Raw genomic sequence first — 23,898 nt, 5'->3', positions numbered from 1 at the left:
TACGTGGCAAATAGCACCCTCTACTCCTCAGTTTACTATAGCACTGCAAACACTTTCTCGATCTCCTACACCCAATTCTCAGCAATAGCAAGATCAGTTACTCCTGAGAAAGCCGGAGGATTCATCTTAATGAACTTCTCAATTGAGCTGTCGTGGCCTGCAGATGAACCACCTAGCTCTCTGGAATTCCTAGCAATTTCAGCCATGACTTGCTATGCCACGCTATGCAATACTGCATCTGAATCACCGCCTGCAGCACCTGAGGGCCCAGCCCCCTCATTCCCACTAGCATGGGCGCTACTACCTCCAGGGTCCATCCTAAAAAGACAATAACCTTAACTTAGGACCCTTATCACCATAACATATCAGCTAACTAATATATATTATATCCCTAACTAACTCATCATTCTTGATCTTAATTCAAGGTTCAATCCTGCAACCTAGATACCCAACCCAACAATGGTTTACCATGGATTTCCTGAAATAGCCACCCCAGGAAAGACACACAAACCGTCACGGAAGTCCTGCATCTAGACTACAAAATCAATCCTCAAATTCCCTTATCCTATACTCTGGTATTATTAATGCTGCATTCTAGAGTTTACAGAACCTAACAACCTAAGCTTTGATACCAAACTATAACGATCTGCTTAACTTACTACATAATAAATCACATATAATATAGTCAACCCAAACCTGTGGGTAATAGGGACCCACCTGTCATACATAGCGGAAACCTAAGCAACAATAAAATAAATTACATTCACCAAACCATATAGTTCATAATACCAAAGTTAACTATAATCCATAATAATACTGTATTTATATACAATCCTGAAAACATCCAAAAATATATCTAGGATCCCTCAACAAAAATCTCCTGATCTTAGTTCAAAACTTACCCTCCAAGTGAGGTAGCACAACTAACTCAACGGTGACCTCGATCTATCGGTCTTTCTGGATTTCCTGAAAATTATTTAAGTTAGGGTGAGACACCTCTCAGTAAGGGAAAGTAAACTAAATACAGCTATGTGGCAACATGAATATTTAATGCTATAGTAGATATACAATACATTTCACATACTATAAAATATTGATCATAACATAGCTGAGTAAACATATAATTTCATAATTCTAATAAATCATACTATTCATGAATTGTCTCATATAACTAATAATACTGAAATTTACCCAGGATGTATAGCTAGCTGATGTCATGTATTGCCCCCCATGACGCGTTGTGCAGCCCAAAGGAGGGACCCGAAAATGGTTGGTCGACCACTGCCGAGTCAAAAATGTATGTAAGTACGATGGGCCCACTACACCCTGGTCCAGACTATCAAGTGGACGTCTACAACTCCACACTAAAAGACACATCGACTATCCATCTCCCACCCCCTCTACTTGTAAGGGCGGTTAGCAAAAGTCTGAATTGTAATAATCTAAACTGTATAGCTATGGTACCGTGCTCCTGAAACTGAACTGAACTATCATTCAGGTTCTGATAACATATAATACATGATAATATACTATTTAACATAAATAGATTGATAGCGTTTTCTATAATAACATAAATAAATGCGGCCTTGCACCTATTACTTTCATATCTGCGGTCTTGGGCCGAAATCATTCATAAATACGACCTTGCGCTGAAATCATACATAATACATCGCCTTGCGCCGGCTATCAATCATGGCCTTGTGCTGAACATTTCATACATATTGATATGAGTAAATATATTATTTATCAAGTATTCTAAAATCACAATGTACTGTATTCTTTCGTAATTTCTAAAAATCAATGAAACATACTTTATTTGTAAAATTGCGTTAACATAATACAATTTGCATAAAATAATATTCATGCCACACATTGCTGAATAAAGCCACACATTCTATTCTGAAATCATATTTTCTGCATTTTATACTAAAAACATACATTCCAATGTAACAACAGTATTTTTTTCAAATATGCATTTTCTAAAAAATACTCAGATAAAATACATGCTTTCTGAACATAAATATACTAATATTTTAATAATAATTTTTATGAAAAATTACTACTTTAGTTTATTCCCTTACTTGACAATTGAGAAAGCCCCTATGAAATTTTAGTCCTGCACTCGTAGGGTTCTCCGTTCAACACCCTGAAAACAACATCTCTCAGAACTAAACTTCAGTATTTCTCCGTGTACAACATTTCCTATAACTATGGAAAATTCAAATTTCAAATAAAAAGTCTTACCTTGAATTTGTGATGAATTTCAAGGTAGCCCCATCGACGATCCACTCCAGTAGTTTTGCAGAAAACTTTCCTAGGAGTGTCGTGGTGGCTTCAGATTGTCGAACCGACGAGTATTTGGCTCAAAATATTAGAGTGAAGGGAGGAGGGATGAATTGAGGAGAGAGATAGGAACTTTCGCAGGATTTTCGGTCAAAAAAATGAAGATTAGGCCTATTTATACACTGGCCTTCGTCGACAAGTCACGTCATTTCGTCGACGAGGTCAAGAAGGAAATTCTTCAATGAATGTTAACTCCTCATCGATGTAATTCAGAACTACAATAAATGCCCTCGGTATCTTCTCATCGATGAGACATGTCCCCGTCGACGAGTCCCTCATGTTCTCTCGTCGACAAATCCCCTGTGTTCGTCAACGAGACCCTGTTTACTTTTCTTTCCTCCTTCTGTTATTAAATTACGATAATTATTCAGGTCTCTACAACATATACCCAAATGCGTAAATAAATGTAAGATATGGAAGTTAAAGCATGCGCATCATTCACACAATAACATACACGTGCAAGAATATAAATTACAGAAATATAAATAGACACACAATGTGTTATTGGGGTTCAGCCAACTGTGCCTATGTCCTTGCCTCTAGCTCGCAAGCCCGAGGATTCCACTAATGCTCACTTAATGGGAGGAGCGGCACCAGTTACAACTAGGTCCATTAACGGGCCGGGGCTGACCTCAACCTACACCTTACCAGGATGGTGCACCTAACTTTCCTAACTGTGTCTAAGCCAATCCGGGACTATTTACTAGGGCTAGTCTCCCTCTTCAGGTCCACTCCTAGAATAAAATAGATTTACAATATAATTTGCATACACATAAAATGCTTCTTACACTATGCTGATATGTACGAATAAGTTCAACTGAATAATGCACTTACGTATGATAGGATATTAAGCTCAAGTGAGATTTAGTTAACTAATGTGTTAACTCTCAACAGGATGTATATCAAAGTGTGTATGTGAGAGTGAGACTTTTGATATCAGACTAATTTGCTTATTGTGTGCACAATCAAACAGTCTCTATAACCCTGAACAAGTATCACAAAAATATTTATCAAATGCAAAGCACAGTGGATAATAGGGTTTTAAGCTTGCTAAAGGTAATTTCGTCAAAATACAAATCAAGCTTATGAATCTTGCAATGAGGATGCAAGATCAAAAGCCATAAAAGGATTTTTCCCAATCAAATATTTATGAATGAAATATTATGGGAAAACCCTTATGCAACTCCCCAAAAATCAATACACAATTAAATGAAATGAGGGAGAGTTAAGGCTTGTAAGAAAAATATGAAACACTAATCTCTCTCAAAATAAAAGGAAAGATAAGTATAAGAAGAGATTTTGGCAATGAGTATGAAAAATATGGAAGTAGGAAATATTTTTGCCCTTAGAGAATTTTGGCTAATCTAAAACCCTAATCTCGTATTAATTTTGCAAATGAGGGTCTATATATAGAATTTGGAAAAATTATAATCATTGGGGACATGCTGGATAATTTAGAAAAAGATTGAGTTTAATTAAAATTAACGCAGTTTAACTCTCGGTAAAAATTCACCAACCTGAGAGGTTCGGTTGACTGGGCTTGACGTTCGGTTGACCGAGTGTCCCAATTCGGTCGACTAGGTAAAAATTGACCTAAGAATATGGTCGACCATCTTGATATTTCGAAGGCAATTTCCCAAATCCGCACGGTTCGGTCAATCGTATCATTTTGAACTAGGAAGTTCGGTCGACCAGACAGTTGGGGCTTCTCCCGAGGATGTTCAGTCGACCAGAACGTTGAAGCTCATTTTCTAGTCGATCGACCGAACGGTCAACTTTTGACCTAGGGACGTTCGGTCGACCAAGAAATATTATCTTGGCCACATTTGGTCGACTGTAGTGTGGTCAAACTATTGACCACGGACCAGTTCAATGTACCAAACGCTCCTCATGCATTCTGGTTCAGTCGACTGAACATGCATTTTAGGTGCAATCTTAATTCCTTTGTATATAAACTCTATTCATACGATGATTAAATTAAGAAGATAAGACATATTTTTATATAGTATAGGGGGTCCTATGGTCAGTCTACGACATTTGAGAATTAACCCCAAAAATCTGGCATCAGTTGACCGAAGTGATCCCTAAGGTGCAGCTATGGTCATTGAGCTTATTTGTCCTATCATGCATGAAATAGATTAATTGTTATAGACCATATAAGATTACAGAACCAAATGATAAATATAAAAATATAATACAACTTCAAACACAAATTGATCTTCATGTGCGGCTCCTTTGTAACTCCATGGAATACGCCAGGATATGCTCGTTTAGGTGCTCTTACGGCTTCCATTTCTCATATGTTATCCGTGCTAGTAAAAAAAAAAACCTATCCAAATACTCAAAGCACATAGATGAGATACTGTGGTTTTTCATAGTCAAAACAGGGATGTGACAAAAAAGTCAACGGACGAGACACGTGGTGCTTGATGAACCTAACAGGGAGTTCGTTGATGAGACCAGAGGGTTCGTCGACGAATCCTGCTTAACTCCTTTTTTTGATTTCCTTTTTATTCCACCTATTTTCCTCTCTCTTTATTATTTAATGGCTATTATTTTTTGGGTATCTACAGTTTGGACTCTAATCATTGACAGTTTCAAGCAAAATGCAGAGGTGTTTCTTTTTGCTCCAAACTGTTGATAGTTTTAGTCGACGCAAGTTATGTATTTTCAATTTGATGGCCAGTAGATTGGGTCAATCAGAGAGATTTCATTCGGAAATTGCTACAAGGATTGTTTAGATAGGATCTAAGATTCTTGTACGTTTAGGGCTCGCATATAATCAATGATTTGTAACCTTATCATAAGCTTTGACATTGTTCATAGTGAAAATGAAGTTGCTTCTCCCGTGGACGTAGGAAAATTTCCAAACCGCGTAAATCTTATGTCTTTTGGTTATGTTTTCATTCTTCTCATTACTGAGTGTTTGCTTCTTAAGTATATTTCATCATTGAGTCATTGCATTGGTGGTCATTGATTCATTTATGTGTGATTGTGTGCTTCCAATGCTTATCCAGTGATCTAAATAACAACAAGTGGTATCAGAGATATTGGTTCAACAATCGCTATGGTATCTTTGATGAAGTTCGATGTGAACAAGTTCGATGGAACTGGTAATATCGGGCTTTGGAAATGAAGAGTGAAAGATTTGCTAATGCAGCAAGGGATGGTTATGGCATTATATAGAAAAAATCTCGACGACATGAATGATGCAAGTTGGAAGGACCTTTGTTGACCTTATTGGTCATATCCCATTTTGATTATGACAAATACTATGATATTTAATGGTTAATGAGTTTATGTCCAAGACCAATCGGAGGTATCATATAGTGCACGCACATGGACTTGAAGAAAACAAAGACCCTAAAGATTGCTTTGTGTTGTAATTTATATTTATCATTTTGGGTATGTAATATTTAAGTAGGATATGGTCTATAATATTTAATACATTTCATGCATGTAGGAACTACAAAGCTCAAAGACCATAGAACGACTCTAGGTCCCTACACATCTCTTGAAAATCTCAAGACCATAGATGGACCTTAGGGAACACCCTGTCAACAGACACCATATTTTTTCGGTGCACTCAAAAAGGCCTAGAAAAGACCCTACGACACTCACTCATACACTTGCATGTGTTAAACTTTTGAATAGGGTGATTGTTGTATGAAACAAGACCAAAATGCACAAAATTTGCACCTTCGGTCGACTGGCACCTCATGTTCATTTTGCCCCCGGTCGACCGAACCTGGTCTAGGTCAACTGGTTGACCACGGGCCGATCAACTGAACTTCTGTAGTTCAATTGGCTCCAGTCGACCGAACCCTTTGGAGGTCAACATTTTAACTTTCTGGTCGACCGAGAAAAAATTGTATTGCACCAACCTGGTCGACCAAGTTCCCATGTGCGGGAACTCAACGGTCTTGTCAACCGATAGACCCAGTTCAAATCAGCCTAGTTGAGTGAACCTCACAAGAATTGGAAAATAGCCCTCAGACATACATGTCCAGTCGATTGAACAGGCAGTTCATTTTTGGCTCGGTTGACCGAACCCCAAGAACTTGGGTCGACCAAACTTGTCCTAGTCGACTGGAGCTCTCAGGTTGGACTTATTTTTTTACCATGGTTTAATTTTTTTAAACAGGGTTAATGGGGTTTAAATATTTTAAAACAAATATAATAATACCCTACATGTCCTAACAGCTATAATTTTTCCTTTCTCTATATATAGGGCTTCATTTGTAATAATTAGTAAGAGATTAGTCAAAATAATTAGCAAAAATCCTCTCAATCTCAAAAGCCCATTTTTTCCTATTCCACTCCATATACTCTCAAACATTCATTCCTTTGATACATCCTATCCTTGTGAGAGTATTATATGGTGTTATTGATTATATAGTATTGCTAATACTCCCATTGTCTTGCTTGAATATTTGATATTGATTTTGGGGAGTTTGGCATAGTTTATCCCACGGATTTAACTTGATAAATCTTGTGTGGGGATAAACTAGGTAAGCTTAGGATATTTGCATCTTGTTGCAAGTGTCCAATAGTTTGGTTTTTGTTGTGCAATTATTTTTTTTCAAACAAGCAAATATTTTCAAACTAGTATTGTGCATATTACATTGAAGAAAACCCTTTTGAACTAGTTTTATTATCTGATTCGTATCTTTGGAATATTGATTTGCTATTGAAGTACTTTACTTAGATTCCAAGATATTGCTTGTATTGACCACTATTGAGCATCATACTAATTATATTATATTAAGTGTAGATTGCACATATACACCACTGAACTTATAGTTCTTACATGTTTGGTGTGAATTGATTATTACTTGCGCATACTGGGTACATATCTGCTTTACATGAAAGCACAATCATTGTACCATTTGATTGAGTGAATATTATTGCATTTCCAGGCGTGGCCTAAGGGGGCGGTAATCCAGCCCGGTAAGGATTGTGTAGGTTGAGGTCAGCCCTGTGTTAATTGACCTGGTTGTAAAGGTTGAGATCAGGCCTAGGCTAATTGGCCTAATTGTTTAGGTGCCGCTCCACCCATTAAGTGAGCCTATAGTGGTAATCCTTGTGCTTGTTAGCCAAAGTGGAGAGGTAGGCACAGTTGGCCGAACCCCGATAACATATCGTGCGCGTTCTTTACATTTTTGCACTTTACCTTTACTGCAAGTGTATGTTTATTTGTTGATTGCGTAGACTGACCCTAGGTTGTATTACGCTGTTGATAAAACTAGTTAACCTAGGCTATAAATTTTAAATACCCAATTCATCCCCCCTCTTGGGGTTGCACCAAAGCTAACAAGCTTGAAGCAAAGGCAGTGTCCACTATCTGACATTGTATGAACGATGACATGATGTACAACGTCATGGATGAGGAGTCGCCAACTATGATTTGGTTTAAGCTTGAAAGTCGTACATGTCCAAATCGCTTACGAATAAGCTGTATCTTAAGCAAAAGCTTTATTGGCTTAATATGGCAGAGGGTTCAGAGCTAACTCAACACATCAACACTTTCAATCAGATCATTAGTGATTTGAAGTGGGTTGATATGAAGTTTGAGGAAGAGGATAAAACATTGATACTACTGAATTCCCTACAGACGTCTCCTACATACGAAAACCTAGTTACGACGCTAACTTAGGGGAAAGAAACTCTGGATTTGGAGGACATCACAAGTGCATTGCTAAGGTTCCACCAAATGAAGAAGGCTAGCGATGAGGGTTCAGATGCTGAAGGGCTTGTGATGAAGTTGAATCAAGATCGTGGGAGGAGCAATTTTGGGTGTAGATCGAGTAGCCATAGGGCTTGATCCAAGTCTAGGAAGAAGAAAGATATGTAGTGTTTTAAGTGCAGGAAAAGAGGGCAAATAAAATTTGAATGTTTGGAGAGGAGGAAGGGAGTTTCCAAAAGCAAAGAAGGTTCGTCAACAACGGCGAATGTAATTGAATAAGGAGACTTTGGGAGCAATGACAATGACATGCTCTCAGTTTCATCAGGGTTGGATGAGTTCATAAATTCTTGGATCTTAGACTCGGTGTGTTTGTATCATATGACACCCAACAAGAATTGGTTCACTACGTATAGATTGGTTAATTCTGGTTTTGTTTTAATAAGGAAAGATGTTGTGTGCAAAGTGATCGGGATGGAATATATCAAAATCAAGATGTACGATGGTATGGTGAGGGCATTGTGTGATGTGAGGCACAAACTAGAGTTAGGAAAGAATTTGATTTCGTTAGGCACCTTGGATTGTAATGGGTTCAGTTACAAGTCCAAAGGTGGGGTAATGAAGGTGAGCAAGGGACTTCTGACCATGATGAAGGGGAAGAGAGTGCCAAGTAATATATACACACTACTGGGTACCATGGTTGTAGGTGGAGATGTTGTCGTAAAGTCTAAGTCTGACAGTACTATTATATGGCATATGTGTTTAGGGCATATGTGTGAGCGTGGGATGAAGGAACTTCACAAGAGGAATCTTCTAAAGGGGGTAAAATCATGTAAGTTGGACTTCTGCAAGTATTGTGTGCTTGGGAAGTAGAATTGGGTTTAGCTCATGACAGCCACACACAAGATGGAGGGAGTATTGGACTACATTCATTCAGACATTTAGGGACCGGTGAGAATGGCATCACGAGGATAATATGTGTATTTCTTGAATTTTATCGACAACTACTCACGAAAGGTGTGACGTCCTGCTTAACTTATCACATAATAAACATAAACAATAATAATATCAACCCGAACCCATGGGTAGCGGGGATAGCCTGACATAAACAACAGAAACCTAAGCAGCAGTAAAAATAAATTACAATTCATCAAACCATTAATTACATAATACCAAAGTCTACTGCATTCCCAAAATGCAGTACTTATATACAACCTCTAAAATATCAAAATAACCCTAGGATCATACAACAAAAATTTCCTAATCCTAGACCAAAATCTTACCCTCCTACTGGAATAACTCAATAAGCTCAACGGCGGCCACGACCGGTCGGTCTCTTAGGGTCTCCTAAAAAATTTATTAGGTTCAGGGGTGAGACACTTTTCAGTAAGGGAAAATAAACTAAATGCAGCTGTGTGACAACATGAATATATAATGTAGTTATACATATACAATACATTTCATATATCTGAAAACATTCGTCATAACATACTGAATCATCATACACTTTCATATTCTTCTAGTAACTCATATCATTCATAAATCGTCTGTTATATCTAATAATACTGAAAACATACCCAAGATGAATAACTAGCTGATGTCATGTATTACCCCCCATGACGGGTTGTGCAGCCCGAAGGGGAGACCCGACAATGGCTGGACGACCACTGTCGAGTCAAAAATATATGTAAGTACGATGGGCCCGCCACACTCTGGTCCGGACTGCCAGGGGTGGACGTCTACAACTCTACACTGAAAGCCACATCGACTATCCATCCCCCACCCCCTCGTGAGGTTGTTAGCACAAGTCTGAACATAGATATTTGATCTATATATAGCTACGGTACCAAACTCCTAAAACTGAACTAAACTAACATCCGAGTTCTGATAACATATAATACATGATATTATAGCATCTTTCATAATTTCATAATTATGGCCTCGTGCCGAACATTTCATAATTACGGCCTCGTGTCGAACATTTCATAGTTACGGCCTCATGCCGAACATTTCATATATAACATTCTGAAAATAAATCAATTATCATGCATTTCAAAATAATCATATACTGCATTATTACGTAATTCTTGAAAACATGCTTATTCGTAAAATTGTCGTAACATAATACATTTCATGAAAATAATACTCATGCCACGCAACGCTGAATTAAATTATACGTTCTACCTAAAATAGTAATTCATGTATACAACAGTATTTTCCCAAATATACATTTACTCAATAATATTCATATGTAATATATGTTTTTCTGAAAATAAACTTACTCATACATAATAATAATAATTTGTATGGAAAATAATTGCTTTAGTTTATTCCCTTGGCTACTGAGAAAGCCCCCAAAATATCCTGGTCTAACACCCGTAGGATTTCCTGATTAATACCCTGAAAAAGAAAACTCCCAGTATTAAACTTCAATATTTTCACGTATATATCATTTCTTATAACTACTGCAAGACCAAATTTGGCTTAAAAAGCCTTACCACAACTCAGGGATAATTTTCAAAGGAGTTCCACCGACAATTCGCTCCGGCAGATATGCAGAGAACTTCTTCAGGAGCGTCGTGGTGGCTTGAGATTGTCGATTCGGTGAAAATCCAACCCAAAATCGAAGGGAGAAGAGGAGGGAGCCGAAGGGGGAGAGGGAGAGAGAGAGAGAGAGAGAGTGAGAGATTACTTAAATTTGAAGTTAAAATCCGAGTTTTTAAAATTTATAGGACTGGATTCATTGATGAGCCACGTCATCTCGTCGACGAGTCCTTTAAAAATTTCGTTAATGAAACTCACTCCTCATCGACAAAATTTAGTCTACTCAAAAACCTCTCTCGGTATTTCCTCGTCAACGAATCCCCAGTGTTCGTCGACTAGTCCTCTGATAATTTCCCTTCCTCTTTATTATTTTAAATACCATTTTTATTCGAGTTGTCACAAAAGGTCTGGGTTTACTTCATGAGTCACAAGTTGGAGACATTTTCCATTTAAAATGTGGGAACTAGGGTGGAAAATCAAACCAGGAGAAAAATCAAGTTTCTTAGGACAGACAATGAAATTGAGTACACAAACTCGAGATTCAGAGAGTTTTGGGCGTAGCATGGCATAAGGAGGCATTTTATCGTGTGCCGAAAACCACAGTAAAATGGCATGACAGATAGGATAAACCAAACCCTGTCTGAGAGGGCTCGGTGCCTAAGGTTGCATGTTGTACTTACTATGAATTTCTGGACTGAGGCAGTTAGTATGGTGTGTTTCTTGGTAGACTGATCATCAAGGGCATCACAAAATAGAAAGTTGTTAAGGAGGTGTGGACAAGAGAAAATGTAGACTACTCTAGACTTAAAGTATTTGGGTTTCCGGCCTATGCGCACATTCCCGAGATGAGGAGAGATCTAAGCTTGAGGCAAAATCTAGACGGTGCATCTTTCCAGGATATCAGAAAGGCGTGAAAGGGATCAAGTTGTATGATCCAGTGGCAAACAAGGTAGTGATAAGTAGGGATGTAGTTTTCGATAAGAAAACTATGTTTCAGTGTACTCAAGAAGAAATTAAGAAATAGGACCAAAAAATTGCAGCAACAATAAGCATGCGATTCAAGTGGAGTTAGAGACTTAGGGCAAATATGCAGGGAGTCCTAACTTGAGAGATCAGCCAACGGTGCAGGTGGAATAAAAAACTCAAGGTGGAGATGACACAGGGAGTTTTAGCTCAAATAACCAGAAGCCGCATTGTAGCATAGCTGTAGACAAACCCAGATGCATCATCAGGCCACCCCCAGGTATGATTTTGATGATCTAGTGTCTTATGTTCTTATCACCACTAGAGGGGATCCTACTACTTTTTAGGAGGTCGTGCACAGCCAAGAGAAGGGTAGCTGGATAGGCGCTATGGTGGGGGAGATGAAGTCATTGCATAAGAGCTAGACATGGGACTTGGTGGAGCTTCCAGCTAGGAAGTAGGCGATTGAATGCAAGTGGGTATACAAGAAGAAGGAAGCAGTTTCAGAAAGGGAAAGAGAGAAGTACAAGGCTTGCTTGGTAGCAAATGGGTACTCATAGAGGAAGGGATTCTGATGAAATCTTCTCCCCTATGGTTAGGCACACTTCCATCAGGGTAGTGTTGGGATTGGTGGCGCAATATGATATGCATCTCGAGAAAATGGACATAAAGACGGCATTCCTCCATAGTTACCTGGAGGAGCTGATTTACATGGCATAGCCAAAAGGGTTTAGCCAACTTACACAAGAGCATTTAGTCTGCAAACTAAAGAAGTCATTGTATGGGCTAAAGCAGTCTCCGAGGCAGTGGTACAAGAGGTTTGACACCTATATGACCCATATCGGCTATAGGAGGTGTGAGTATGATTGTTGTGTCTATGTGAGGAAGCTTGTGGACAAATCTCTCATATTTTTGCTGTTGTATGTTGACGATATGCTAATTTCTGCTAAAGACATGATCGAGGTAAATCGGCTAAAGACTTTGTTGGGAAAAGAGTTCGATGTAGACACCCCATTTTTACCCAGGCCCAATATTATTATTATTATTATTATTATTAGTTTTCATTATATTTATTACTTTGTTATTATTATTATTACTTTACCATTGTCATTTTTTTTATTCTTATTTATTTATCTATTATTATTATTACTATTATTTATTTTCCTATATTGATATAAGTAATTTATTATTATTACTATTATTATATTATTGTTATTTTCCTATAGTGTTATAAGTGGCTTATTATTATTATTTTTATTATTATTATTTTTGTTAGTATTTTTATTTATTATTATTATTATTATTCTTATTCTTATTATTATTTATTTATTTTTGTTATTACTATTATTATTATTTCGTTATCATTATTATTTTTAATATTTTTATTATCATTATGTTTTATTATTATTTATTTTCAAATCTTATTGTTATTATTATTCTACCACTATTATTATTATTATTGTAATTATAATAATTATTATTATATTTAATTTATTATTATTATTGCATCATTATTTTTATTATTTATGATTATTATTTTATTTTTATTACCATTTTTGTTATTATTATCATTATAATAGTATATATTGTTACCATATATGAAAAGAATAAAAATGGGAAAGGAAAAGAAAAGAAGGGGTTTTTAGGTTTGAAAATTTTATAAAGGAGCCGGAGGCGCTGCACACCACAGGGGCAGCAGGGGAGAAAGAAAAATAAAAAAAAAGAGCTCTCTCTCTCACTCTCTCTCGCTGCAACAGCAGCGGCGGCACTGCACACAGAGGCGGCGGGGGGGGCCAAGGAAAATTTTTTTTTTCTGCGTCTTCTTCTTCTTCTTCTGGTCCTCTCCCTCATCCATCGCCGTTCCCACTCCCTACCCCGCCGACCAGCCTCGCCTCTGTCACCGTCACCCCAGCGCCGTCGCCGTCACCCCATCACTGTCTCCCATCATCTTTCTTCACAGCACAGCACAGCCAGAGCCTCCATCCCGTTCCGACGGCCTCTGCAACGCCACTCCTGCAGACCACCGAAGCCTGCTGCTTCTTCTCTACTCACAGGTCCTGCTGCTTCTTCTCTACTCACAGGTCCTGCTGCTGCCGAAGACCCGACCACAGCTCCACCATCGACGCCTCTGCTGCCATACTAGCCAACTTGCAGAGACCATCCGAAGCACGAGGTTCCCTCCTCAGTCCACCACTTCACAACGCCGTCGCCCTCCGCCACACACAGCAACCCGCAGACAGCACTCCTCTGCTCCAGCACACTCCGGCCACTCATAGTCGCTGCCGCTTTCCCACGAGCCTCCGGCAACCATCGCTGTCTCCGGCACCCTCTCAGTTCTGCGGCGCCCCCCCACTGTAAGCTATCCGGTACACACACACCACACACACACGCACACGGAACTCATGCATGCTGTTTCTCACACACACAATGCATATATATATTTATATATTTATTAGTGTTAATATATATATATATATATATATATAAGTATATATTGGTTTTGTTGGGAGTTTTAATACTTTAAATGTTTCTATATTTGCATCTATATGTATATACTATATTGACCATATTAGTATTATTATTTGTAGTAAAATCATTATTATTTATATATTGTGTTATTATGTTGTTTTGTATGTTATTATTAATAATGTTGTTAGATTGTTCGTATATTACCATTAATAATGATTTGTATAATATTTCTAATATTATTATCACATCATAGATGTATTGTTATTATTAGTATTATATGATTTATATATCATTATTAGTAATATTATTACTTAGTTGGTTTATTAATATTAGCATTGTTATTATATTAATTATATTAGTATTAGTATTACGTAAGTTTGTATTTTATTATTAATTACATGATCGCGTTATTCTTATGTTACTGGTTTGTATATTACTATTAGTAAAATTACGGCATAGTTTGGATGTTATTATTATATTAATTATTATATTGATTTTATTAGTATTGATATTCTATTGTTTGCATATGGTTGGTATTATTATTATGTGGATTGTTTTATTATTGTTATATGCTATTATTAGGTTTATTATGTGGATTGTTTCATTATTATGTTTAGGTTTATATAGTTGATTTGCATATTTTATATTTTGGTTACGGTTGGCATGTTGATATATCTAGTAATATTGTGTTTAGTATTTTAGTGTATTTAGCATGTTAGTTTTAAGGTATGTTCAATATTATAATGGATATTACATATTATATATTTATTACTATCGTATTTGTAGTATTTTAATGTACACAATATCATTTATCTTGGTAACCTTAATATTTTGAGATTATGTTATTATTGTATATTAGGGTACATTTAAAATTGCTGCCTCACTACTATATATTCTTAACATTGTATTCTCGTATTTTGATTTATTGTATCTTGATGTACTTTTAGGGTTGAAATTGCTTCCATATAAATTATGTACTTAGGGTTTTTGGTCATTATTGTACTCACTTTGTATTTAATATTTGTATAGTTAACGTTGCGTATTAATTTTGGTTGCCATATTAAATAGGTAATTATTAATTTTAGAATTAACTTGTTTCCATAAATTCAATTATTTTCTTGCCCGTTTTTAGTAGTTTACATATTTTAAATTCGATTTGTTTTCCTTAATTAATTGTTAGCATATGTATGTCTTGTACATATCTTTGACAGCGTGTTAATATTAAGATAAATATCATATTATTTAAATATGTATATTGTTAGTTAATGATATTTAGTATTGTTACTATTAATATTATTATTATCACCATTATTGTCATTTATTATTATTAGTATTATTATCATATCTATTACTACTATTAATATTAGTATTGTTATTAGTATTAGTATTACTTATTAACGTTATCATTCTTATCATTATTAATAATATTATCACTATTTTTAGTATTTTCTTTATTCGATCTTATACGTACTATGGTATATATTTTGATAAAATATTTTCTTGATTTTTAAATCCCTATGATTTAATTGCAAGGGGTATTAGCCTTTGGACATCACGTACCCTAAGCTCTGAGGGAATATATGTATATATTTATTTATTTTCCTATGTATTTATAAATTCAAAAAAATGAGTAATGTAAAGATTTATTAGATTAACTTAGGGATAATTTTAAATTAATTAGGTGCCGTTCTTAAGAACGGGCGCGTAGGGGGTGCTCGTACCTTCCCCTCGCGTAACCGAACTCCCGACCCCAATTCTGGTAATGTAGACCGATTCTACCCCTAACGGGGTAGTGATCATGTGTTCTAACCGCACTAAAGGTTAGTGGCGACTCCTACACCATATTTTTCCTGAAAATATCAAAATGATTTTAATTTCGCCGCCCGGGGCACACGCGCTCCCGGGACGTCGCGACATTCGACATGAAGGACTTGGGTGTAGCCAAGGGGATACTTGGCATGGAAATTTGCAGGGATGGAGCTGCATGGAGACTATGGAAATCACAGGGTGGCTATGAGGAGAAGGTGCTGGAGAGGTTTGGCATGGCTAATGCTAAGCTGGTGAGCACGCCTTTACGAGTCATTTCAAGTTGTCTACCGCCCAATGACCAAGGACGAACGATGAGGTTCATGATATATCGAGGGTTCCATATGCTAGTGCAGTGAGGTGTCTAATGTATCCATGGTGTGTACGAGGCTGGACCTGGCACATGTTGTCAGTGTGGTGAGCAAGTTCTTCTCAAATCCGAGTCGACAGCACTGGGATGCTGTGAAGTGGATTCTAAGGTATTTTAGGAGTATGATCGGATATGGTATAGTGTTCAGTGCACAGTAGAGTGATCCATCGGTAGTAGGGTATGTGGATGTTGATTATGCAGGAGACTTGGATGACAGGAGATCTACTACAGGGTATGCATTTACCCTTGTGGGAGGACTTATTTGTTGGAGGTCTATGGTGCAGTTGCTCGTGGCTTTGTCTACTATTGAGTTGAAGTACATGGTAATGGTTGAGGTTGCTAAGGAAGCATTGTGGCTTACAGGGTTGGTCAGAGAACTGGGTGTCCAATAAGATGGAGTTTGGCTATTGTGTGATAGTCAGAGTGCCATCTACTTGGCAAAAAATTAGGTGTATCATGCGAGGACGAAGCACATTGATGTGCAGTATCACAAGGTTAAGGAACTGATTACTTCAAGGGAATTTCTTCTTGAGAAGGTTCATATGTTTGACAATGTGGCTGATATGCTAATGAAGCCAGTCACAATGGTCAAGTTCAAGAATTGCCTGGAATTGATCAACGTCTCCAAGTGCTAGAAGGGAGACAGGCCCAAATCTACTATCCCGACTAGAGCAACGGTTATGCTTTCAGATTTCCTAGGTGGTGAATATTCGCCAAGGTGGAGATTGTTGGGGATATGACTCATATTTTGAGCTGAAGCTCATGCACCAAGCTGGAAAGCTACGTGAAGCGAGGAGCAAAAGAATGAGAGGAGCCTGCAGGCAGGGGGGATAACCGTCGATGATTTGGGCTCTAACCGTCAACTGTTTTAGCCAGAATACAGAGGTGTTTTGTGATGCCCCAATTTTCATACCATTTTTTTATCTCTAGTAAATAATAAATATTAATCAAACATCGGCCACATCAAAAATTTCAATACCATTTAAACATAACTCGACCCAAAGTGGGGTACAGGGTAATCATACACACATTCCTAACAGTAGAAGTCAATATTTACAAACCATCAAAAATAAAAATACCCAGAGTTCTATACAACCATACGCATTCCCAAAAACCCACAATATACACTAGGAATCATATATCCCTAAACAAAACACTCACCTTATTTGTCAGGGTACTAGCTCTCCTCTATCACGAAGCTCTATCACCTGCTCTGTCACGGTTTCCTGAAATATTAGATATTTGGGTGAGACACATCTTAGTAAGACAGAATAAATTATTTATAGTGTGTGGTAGTATGAGTTTCGTTATATCATAATATACTCATTTCAATGACAATATCGTCTGAGAAAATATTCAAATTCGTATTCATAATCATATAGATATAAAATACAATCTTTTATAAGTTTTATTCCATTTCACAAATTCATGCACATGCAGCCCATATTTATCAGCGAAGGTTCCTGATGATAGGGGAGATTACACGCCCATACATGTAGTTCCCCTCTGTTCTGATATCATTTCTAACCTTGCCCGAATAGTTTGAGTGCGGCAACAACTGATACTTATCAGTGTACTCACCTTACTCAGTAAGCCCTCAGGCGGAGAATTTTACTTCGCCCTAGTTATTTATGTTATTAAACTCACACTCTTCCATTTCTCATATAATTTCACAATCTACCTCATGTGTGTCCTCAGTAACCAATACATGTGATGTCCGTAACTCATGGCTGCCCTGAGGACATTCTCCATGCCATGCTTCCCCCCATGGTCAGGATTGTGCGGTCCGAAGGTTAGATCTAAATCACGGTTGGCCTACCTGGTTAGATCAAAATAAGGAATCACTACCTATCTGTAGTACGGTTGACTTGCCCATGCCTGGTCTGGACGCCAGGTGGCAAAATTACCCTTCTCACTGGCTCAATCGACTACCACGCCACACTCACTACGAGACTGTGTGGTTGCACTTATCATCCCACTAGCAACAGTACCGTGCTTTCAGAAATACTCTTGTCCATCAGGGCTCTTATTTTCACATTTTCATATTTACATTTCAATATTCACAATTCAGTATTCACACTGCAGTATTCACATTTCAGTATGTTGGTACATTTCATCACATCAGTAATATTCTCATCATTTTCTGTATACATTTCATTCTCATCATAGTATATATCTTATTTCACGTATTTCAACATTTCACAATTAAACATTTATGTACCAACATATCTTTCAATCACATATATCATTCTTTCAATGAAAACACATTTGTATCTCATATTTTTATCATATCACTGTAAAAATATATCTGTATAACATATATCATCATTTCCTAGTAAAAATGTGTTTATGTTTCACATTTCATCAATTTTGTATAAAATATTTCAATATAATCATATCATAAGCTCATATCAATCACATTCCTTGTATTAAGCAAACATTTCATATTTCCTCATGTCATACAATTTTTCACCAGATATTCATAATATACTAATCATCGTGAGCATATCATATTTTCATTTTCACATATTTATTCAACTAGTAATTTTCAAAAATAAGTGTTATAATTTATTCTTCTTACCTAACTTACTGAGAGGCTTGCTAAAATACCTAATCTCACGCCCGCGGCGTACAAAACTCAAAACCCTAAAATTCAATTCAATTCTTAGAATAATAATTATTTTAATATTTCCTAAGCCCACACAATCTCAATAGCTAATTAAATTTTAAAAATAATTAACGAATATAATTTCACTATCCTCAACTTAGCCTTGGAGTGGTACCTAGGAAACCCAAAATTAAAAATCTGTTCTGACTAAAATGACAATGATCGAAGTTAGGACCCCGTGGTGATGTCCGTCATCGATTTGACTAAAGATTTAAGGAGAAATTTAAGACAGAGAGAGAGAGAGAGAGAGAGAGAGAGAGGTTACCTTACCCCAGGAGTGGTGCCTACGTCGCTCCTACGACAAATCCACTTCGGTTAAAATGTCGGTGGCGGAGAATGGAACCTAGTGGTATTTTTTGTTTTCCGACCGGTTCGTTGGGTCGAGGAAATCGAGGAGAGAGAGAAGGAGGGATGGAGGAGAGAGGGAGCGTGAGAGAGATAGAGAGAGATGAGAGTTTTTTCCTTTCCAAATTGTTTCCTGAAGGATCTTTTGATCCTTGAGGTTAACTAATATATATACATATGATAATAATAATATTATTATATTATATTATTTAATTAATATATTAATATATTACATTATTTAATTAATAATTATTATTATTTAATAAATTTAATTAATTAATTAATAATATTTTTTTTACACTTCCATGCATGTTAATTTTCTGGAGTGTTACATGTTTCTTTCTACTCCAAACCATCGACGGTTTCAGTCGGTGCAAGTTATGTATTTTCAAATCGGGGGCCAGTAGATTGGGCTAATCGGAGGGATTTCCTGTAGAGATTACTATACGGATTGTTTAGATAAGATCTAAGGTTCCTGTACGTTTAGGGTTTGCATATAATCAATTATTCATAACCCTATTGTAAGCTTTGACATTGTTCATAGTGAAAACAAAGTTGTTGATTATGTGGACATAGATAAATTGTCGAACCACATAAATCTTATGTCTTTTAATTGTGTTTTCATTCTTCTCATTATTGAGCATTTGCTTCTTGAGTATATTTCAATATCGAGTGATTGCATTGGTAGTTGTCAATTCATTTATGTTTGATTGTGTGCTTCCGCTGCATATCTGTGACGAAAAACAACAAATCTAATTTGTAAAATATAAGATTTATAATGTATAAAAACTTTTGTAAGGTAATATGAAAAAATAATATCATAAATTAACATTATATTATAATAGTATTATACGTAATTATATGATAGTTAATTTCAATGAAATTAATATCTTTATCATCCTACTTTATTATGTCTTGCAAATTATATTTTCTTGCTTTTTGTGTTATCATGTTATTTTGTTATTAATTACTATAATACCAATATGAACATATATTTTATAAATATAATATTATAATATCATACATTTTATTACATGTCATATATACTATGAAATATTATGATATCATAATAATATTAGTTCGTATAAAATAACATATAATAAATCAATAATAATACTACAATAAGATTATTATAAGTTTATTTTAATGACATTATAATACTTAATATGGTTTTTTTTACTTTACCTAATATATTACACAAAAAGATTATTATATGTTTATTTTAATGATATTATAATACTTAATATGGCTTTTTTACTTTAACTAAAAAGATTATTATATATTTATTTAATGCTAGTAACTATTTAAAGTCGCGGAACTGTGCCAGCAACGGAATTCTTTCCCGGCCATTCTTTTGAAGTGACGCAACGATGTTTCCGGCGGTCAAAGCCGCACCGAACATGTCGGTTTTCCCTCCACCCCACCAAAATCAGAGAAAAAATTCTACTAGATTTCAAATTGGGTCCGTCTTCATTAGGCCATTTTCAAGAACACTTGCGTTATCTTCGAATTTACACGAATCTTGTGCCACAATTGAGGCCTCCGGCTTGCTCAATGAAACCATCGATCTTGATATGTCTAGTACGAACGCTAAAATTCGAAAATTTTGCGAGTTGGGTAATCTGAAAAGTGCCGTAGATTTGCTCAGCAAGTCTCAGAATTCAGAGCTTGAGCTCAGGACTTACTGTTCTCTCTTACAGCTCTGTGCGGATCTAAACTCACTAGAAGATGGTAAGAAGGTTCATTGGATGATTAGGAGTAAAGGTATCGAAGTTGACGGCGTTTTGGGCTCAAAACTTGTGTTTATGTATGCGACTTGTGGTGATTTGGTTGAAGGGAGACGGATTTTCAATAAGATAGCGAATGAAAAGGTTTTTCTATGGAATCATTTGATGAATGGGTATACAAAAATGGGCAATATCAAGGAAAGTATAAACTTATACAAGCGGATGCGAGAGTTGGGGATTGAAGTGAATTCTTATGCGTTTTCTTGTGTTTTCAAGTGTTTTGCAGCCGTAGGAAGTGTAGTAGAAGGTGAAGAGGCTCACAGCCATATGTTGAAATCGGGATTCAGTTCTTATAATACGGCAGTAAATTCCTTAATTGCCTTCTACTTCAAGTGTGGAAGGGTTAACAGTGCACGTAAGTTGTTTGATGAAATGATTAACAGGGATGTTATATCCTGGAATTCAATGATCAGTGGGTACGTGGCAAATGGCCTTGCTGAGAAGGGACTCAATATTTTCATAGAGATGCTATTTTCAGGGGTTGAAATAGATTTGGCTACGATGGTTAGTGTTCTTGTAGCCTGTGCAAATGTTGGTACTATTTCATTGGGTAAGGAAGTCCATGCTTATGGAATAAAAGTCTTCCGTGGAGGGGAAGTCACCCTCCATAATACTTTACTGGACATGTATTCAAAAAGTGGTGACTTGAATGGCGCAGTTCGAGTTTTTGAGAGGATGGAAGAAAGAAGCATTGTATCATGGACTTCAATGATAGCAGGATGTGCTCGAGAAGGTTTATTTGATTTGGCGATTGAATTATTCCGAGAAATGGCAAGTGAAGGTCTTAGGCCTGATGTTTTTTCCATCACAAGCATTCTTCATGCTTGTGCTTGTAATGGCTCATTGGAGAGTGGCAAGGAAATACACAATTACATCATAGAGCACAACATGCACTCCAGCTTGTCTGTCTCTAATGCTCTAATGGACATGTATGCAAAATGTGGAAGCGTGGAAGATGCGTACTCAATATTTTCTCATATGTCTGTGAGGGATATTGTCTCATGGAATACAATGATTGGCGGTTACTCAAAGAACAGTCTTCCCAGTGAAGCACTCTGTTTGTTCATTGAAATGCAGAAAGAGTCCAAGGCTGACAGTATAACAATGGCCTGTATCCTCCCAGCTTGTGCCAGCCTAGCTGCTCTGGGGAGGGGCCAAGAGATCCATGGGCACATTCTCAGAAATGGGTACTTTTCAGATAGGTATGTTGCCAATGCACTTGTTGACATGTATGTGAAGTGTGGGGCACTCGTTCTAGCACGTGTACTTTTTGACATGATTCCTGTGAAGGATCTTGTTTCTTGGACGGTGATGATAGCTGGATATGGCATGCATGGTTTCGGTGGTGAATCTATTGTTACGTTCAGTGATATGAGAAATGCAGGTATCGACCCCGATGAAGTTTCCTTCACCTCTATACTGTATGCTTGTAGTCATTCAGGATTACTCCAAGAAGGATGGACATTTTTTAACATCATGAAAAATGACTTCAATATCCAGCCAAATTTGGAGCACTATGCTTGTATGGTGGATCTTCTAGCACGCACTGGGCATTTGTCGAAAGCATATAGATTCATTGAAACGATGCCTCTTGAGCCAGATGCTACAATTTGGGGTGCTTTGCTCTGTGGATGTAGGATCCACCATGACGTGAAACTAGCAGAGAAAGTTGCAGAACATGTTTTTAAGCTTGAGCCAGAGAACACAGGGTATTATGTGCTTCTAGCAAATATCTATGCCGAGGCAGAAAAATGGGAAAAAGTGAAAAAATTGAGGGAGAAGATTGGTCGTCATGGATTGAAAAAAAATCCAGGCTGTAGCTGGATAGAGATCCGGGGCAAAGTTCACATTTTCGTTGCGGGAGATAGTTCACAACCAGAAGCCAAAAGAATAGTGTCTTTATTGAAGAGGTTGAGAACTGAGATGAGGAAGAAAGGTTACATGCCAAAGACACAGTTTGCTTTGATCAATGCAGACGAGAGGGAAAAGGAAGTGGCACTTTGTGGGCACAGTGAGAAGCTAGCCATGGCTTTTGGAATATTGAGCTTACCACCTGGCAAGACCATTCGGGTCACCAAGAATTTAAGAGTGTGTGGTGATTGTCATGAGATGGCCTTGTTCATGTCGCTGAATGTTGGGAGGGAGATTGTCTTGCGAGATTCTAATCGCTTCCATCATTTCAAGGAAGGGTATTGTTCATGCAGAGGTTACTGGTGAGTGGTGAACCAAAGGGGAGTAGGAGTTGTGAAGGACGTTTAATGTTCATTCACAGTTACTGTCTCAAACCCCGCACATTAGAAAATGATCGGAGGTGGCAAAGCGGGTCACACGACCCAACTGTGACTCGTTACCCACTTGATTAATGGTTTGGGTCTAAGGAGTAATCCATTTATATATGGCTCAATCCAAGCCTAACCAAACTAATAAATGGGTTAGTTGGGTTAGTATTGGCCAGATCACCTATATTTAGTTTCTTATTGAAAAATATTAAATTATATATATATATATATATATATATGTATAAATTATAATATTTGATGCATGTATGATGTACCATATAAATATATATATATTTAATAAGTAGAGATAAAATACAATTTATTCAACTGCTTTTTTTGAAATATTTAGGAGGAAAAATGATAAATAGATAGTAGGTGTTATTTTTAGAATTTTAAATAACTTTTTTTTTTTGAGAAAAAAAAATATCAAAGAGAAAGATAAATTAAATAATAAATAGGTGTTATTAGCTCACAAATGTTAAGATATTAATGAGAAGAGTAAATGAGTGTCTTTTTGATTAAAAAAAAAACTCATATTTGGTAAAAAAAATTAAAAAAAAAAAAGATTTAAAATAAATATATTATGTATTTCTTAATGAGTACTTAATATGTACCCATTTTTCAATTGGGTGGGTTTCGTT

At 36.6% G+C, this 23,898-nt stretch overlaps 1 protein-coding gene across 1 annotated transcript; it reads left to right on the top strand.

Annotated features, from left to right (window-relative positions):
* Nucleotides 1-20,528: 20,528 nt before the first annotated feature.
* Nucleotides 20,529-23,584, top strand: LOC131144424 (pentatricopeptide repeat-containing protein DOT4, chloroplastic). The gene has a single exon (XM_058093064.1). It carries the CDS (start codon nucleotides 20,562-20,564, stop codon nucleotides 23,193-23,195), a length of 2,634 nt encoding a protein of 877 aa, XP_057949047.1. The 5' UTR covers nucleotides 20,529-20,561; the 3' UTR covers nucleotides 23,196-23,584.
* The last annotated feature ends 314 nt before the right edge of the window (nucleotides 23,585-23,898 follow it).

Source organism: Malania oleifera, chromosome 12, assembly GCF_029873635.1.
Source record: "Malania oleifera isolate guangnan ecotype guangnan chromosome 12, ASM2987363v1, whole genome shotgun sequence".
In the NCBI taxonomy this organism is placed as follows: Eukaryota; Viridiplantae; Streptophyta; class Magnoliopsida; order Santalales; family Ximeniaceae; genus Malania; species Malania oleifera.
Note: the sequence above shows the minus strand (reverse complement) of the source record. Positions and strands in the feature narration are given on the sequence as shown.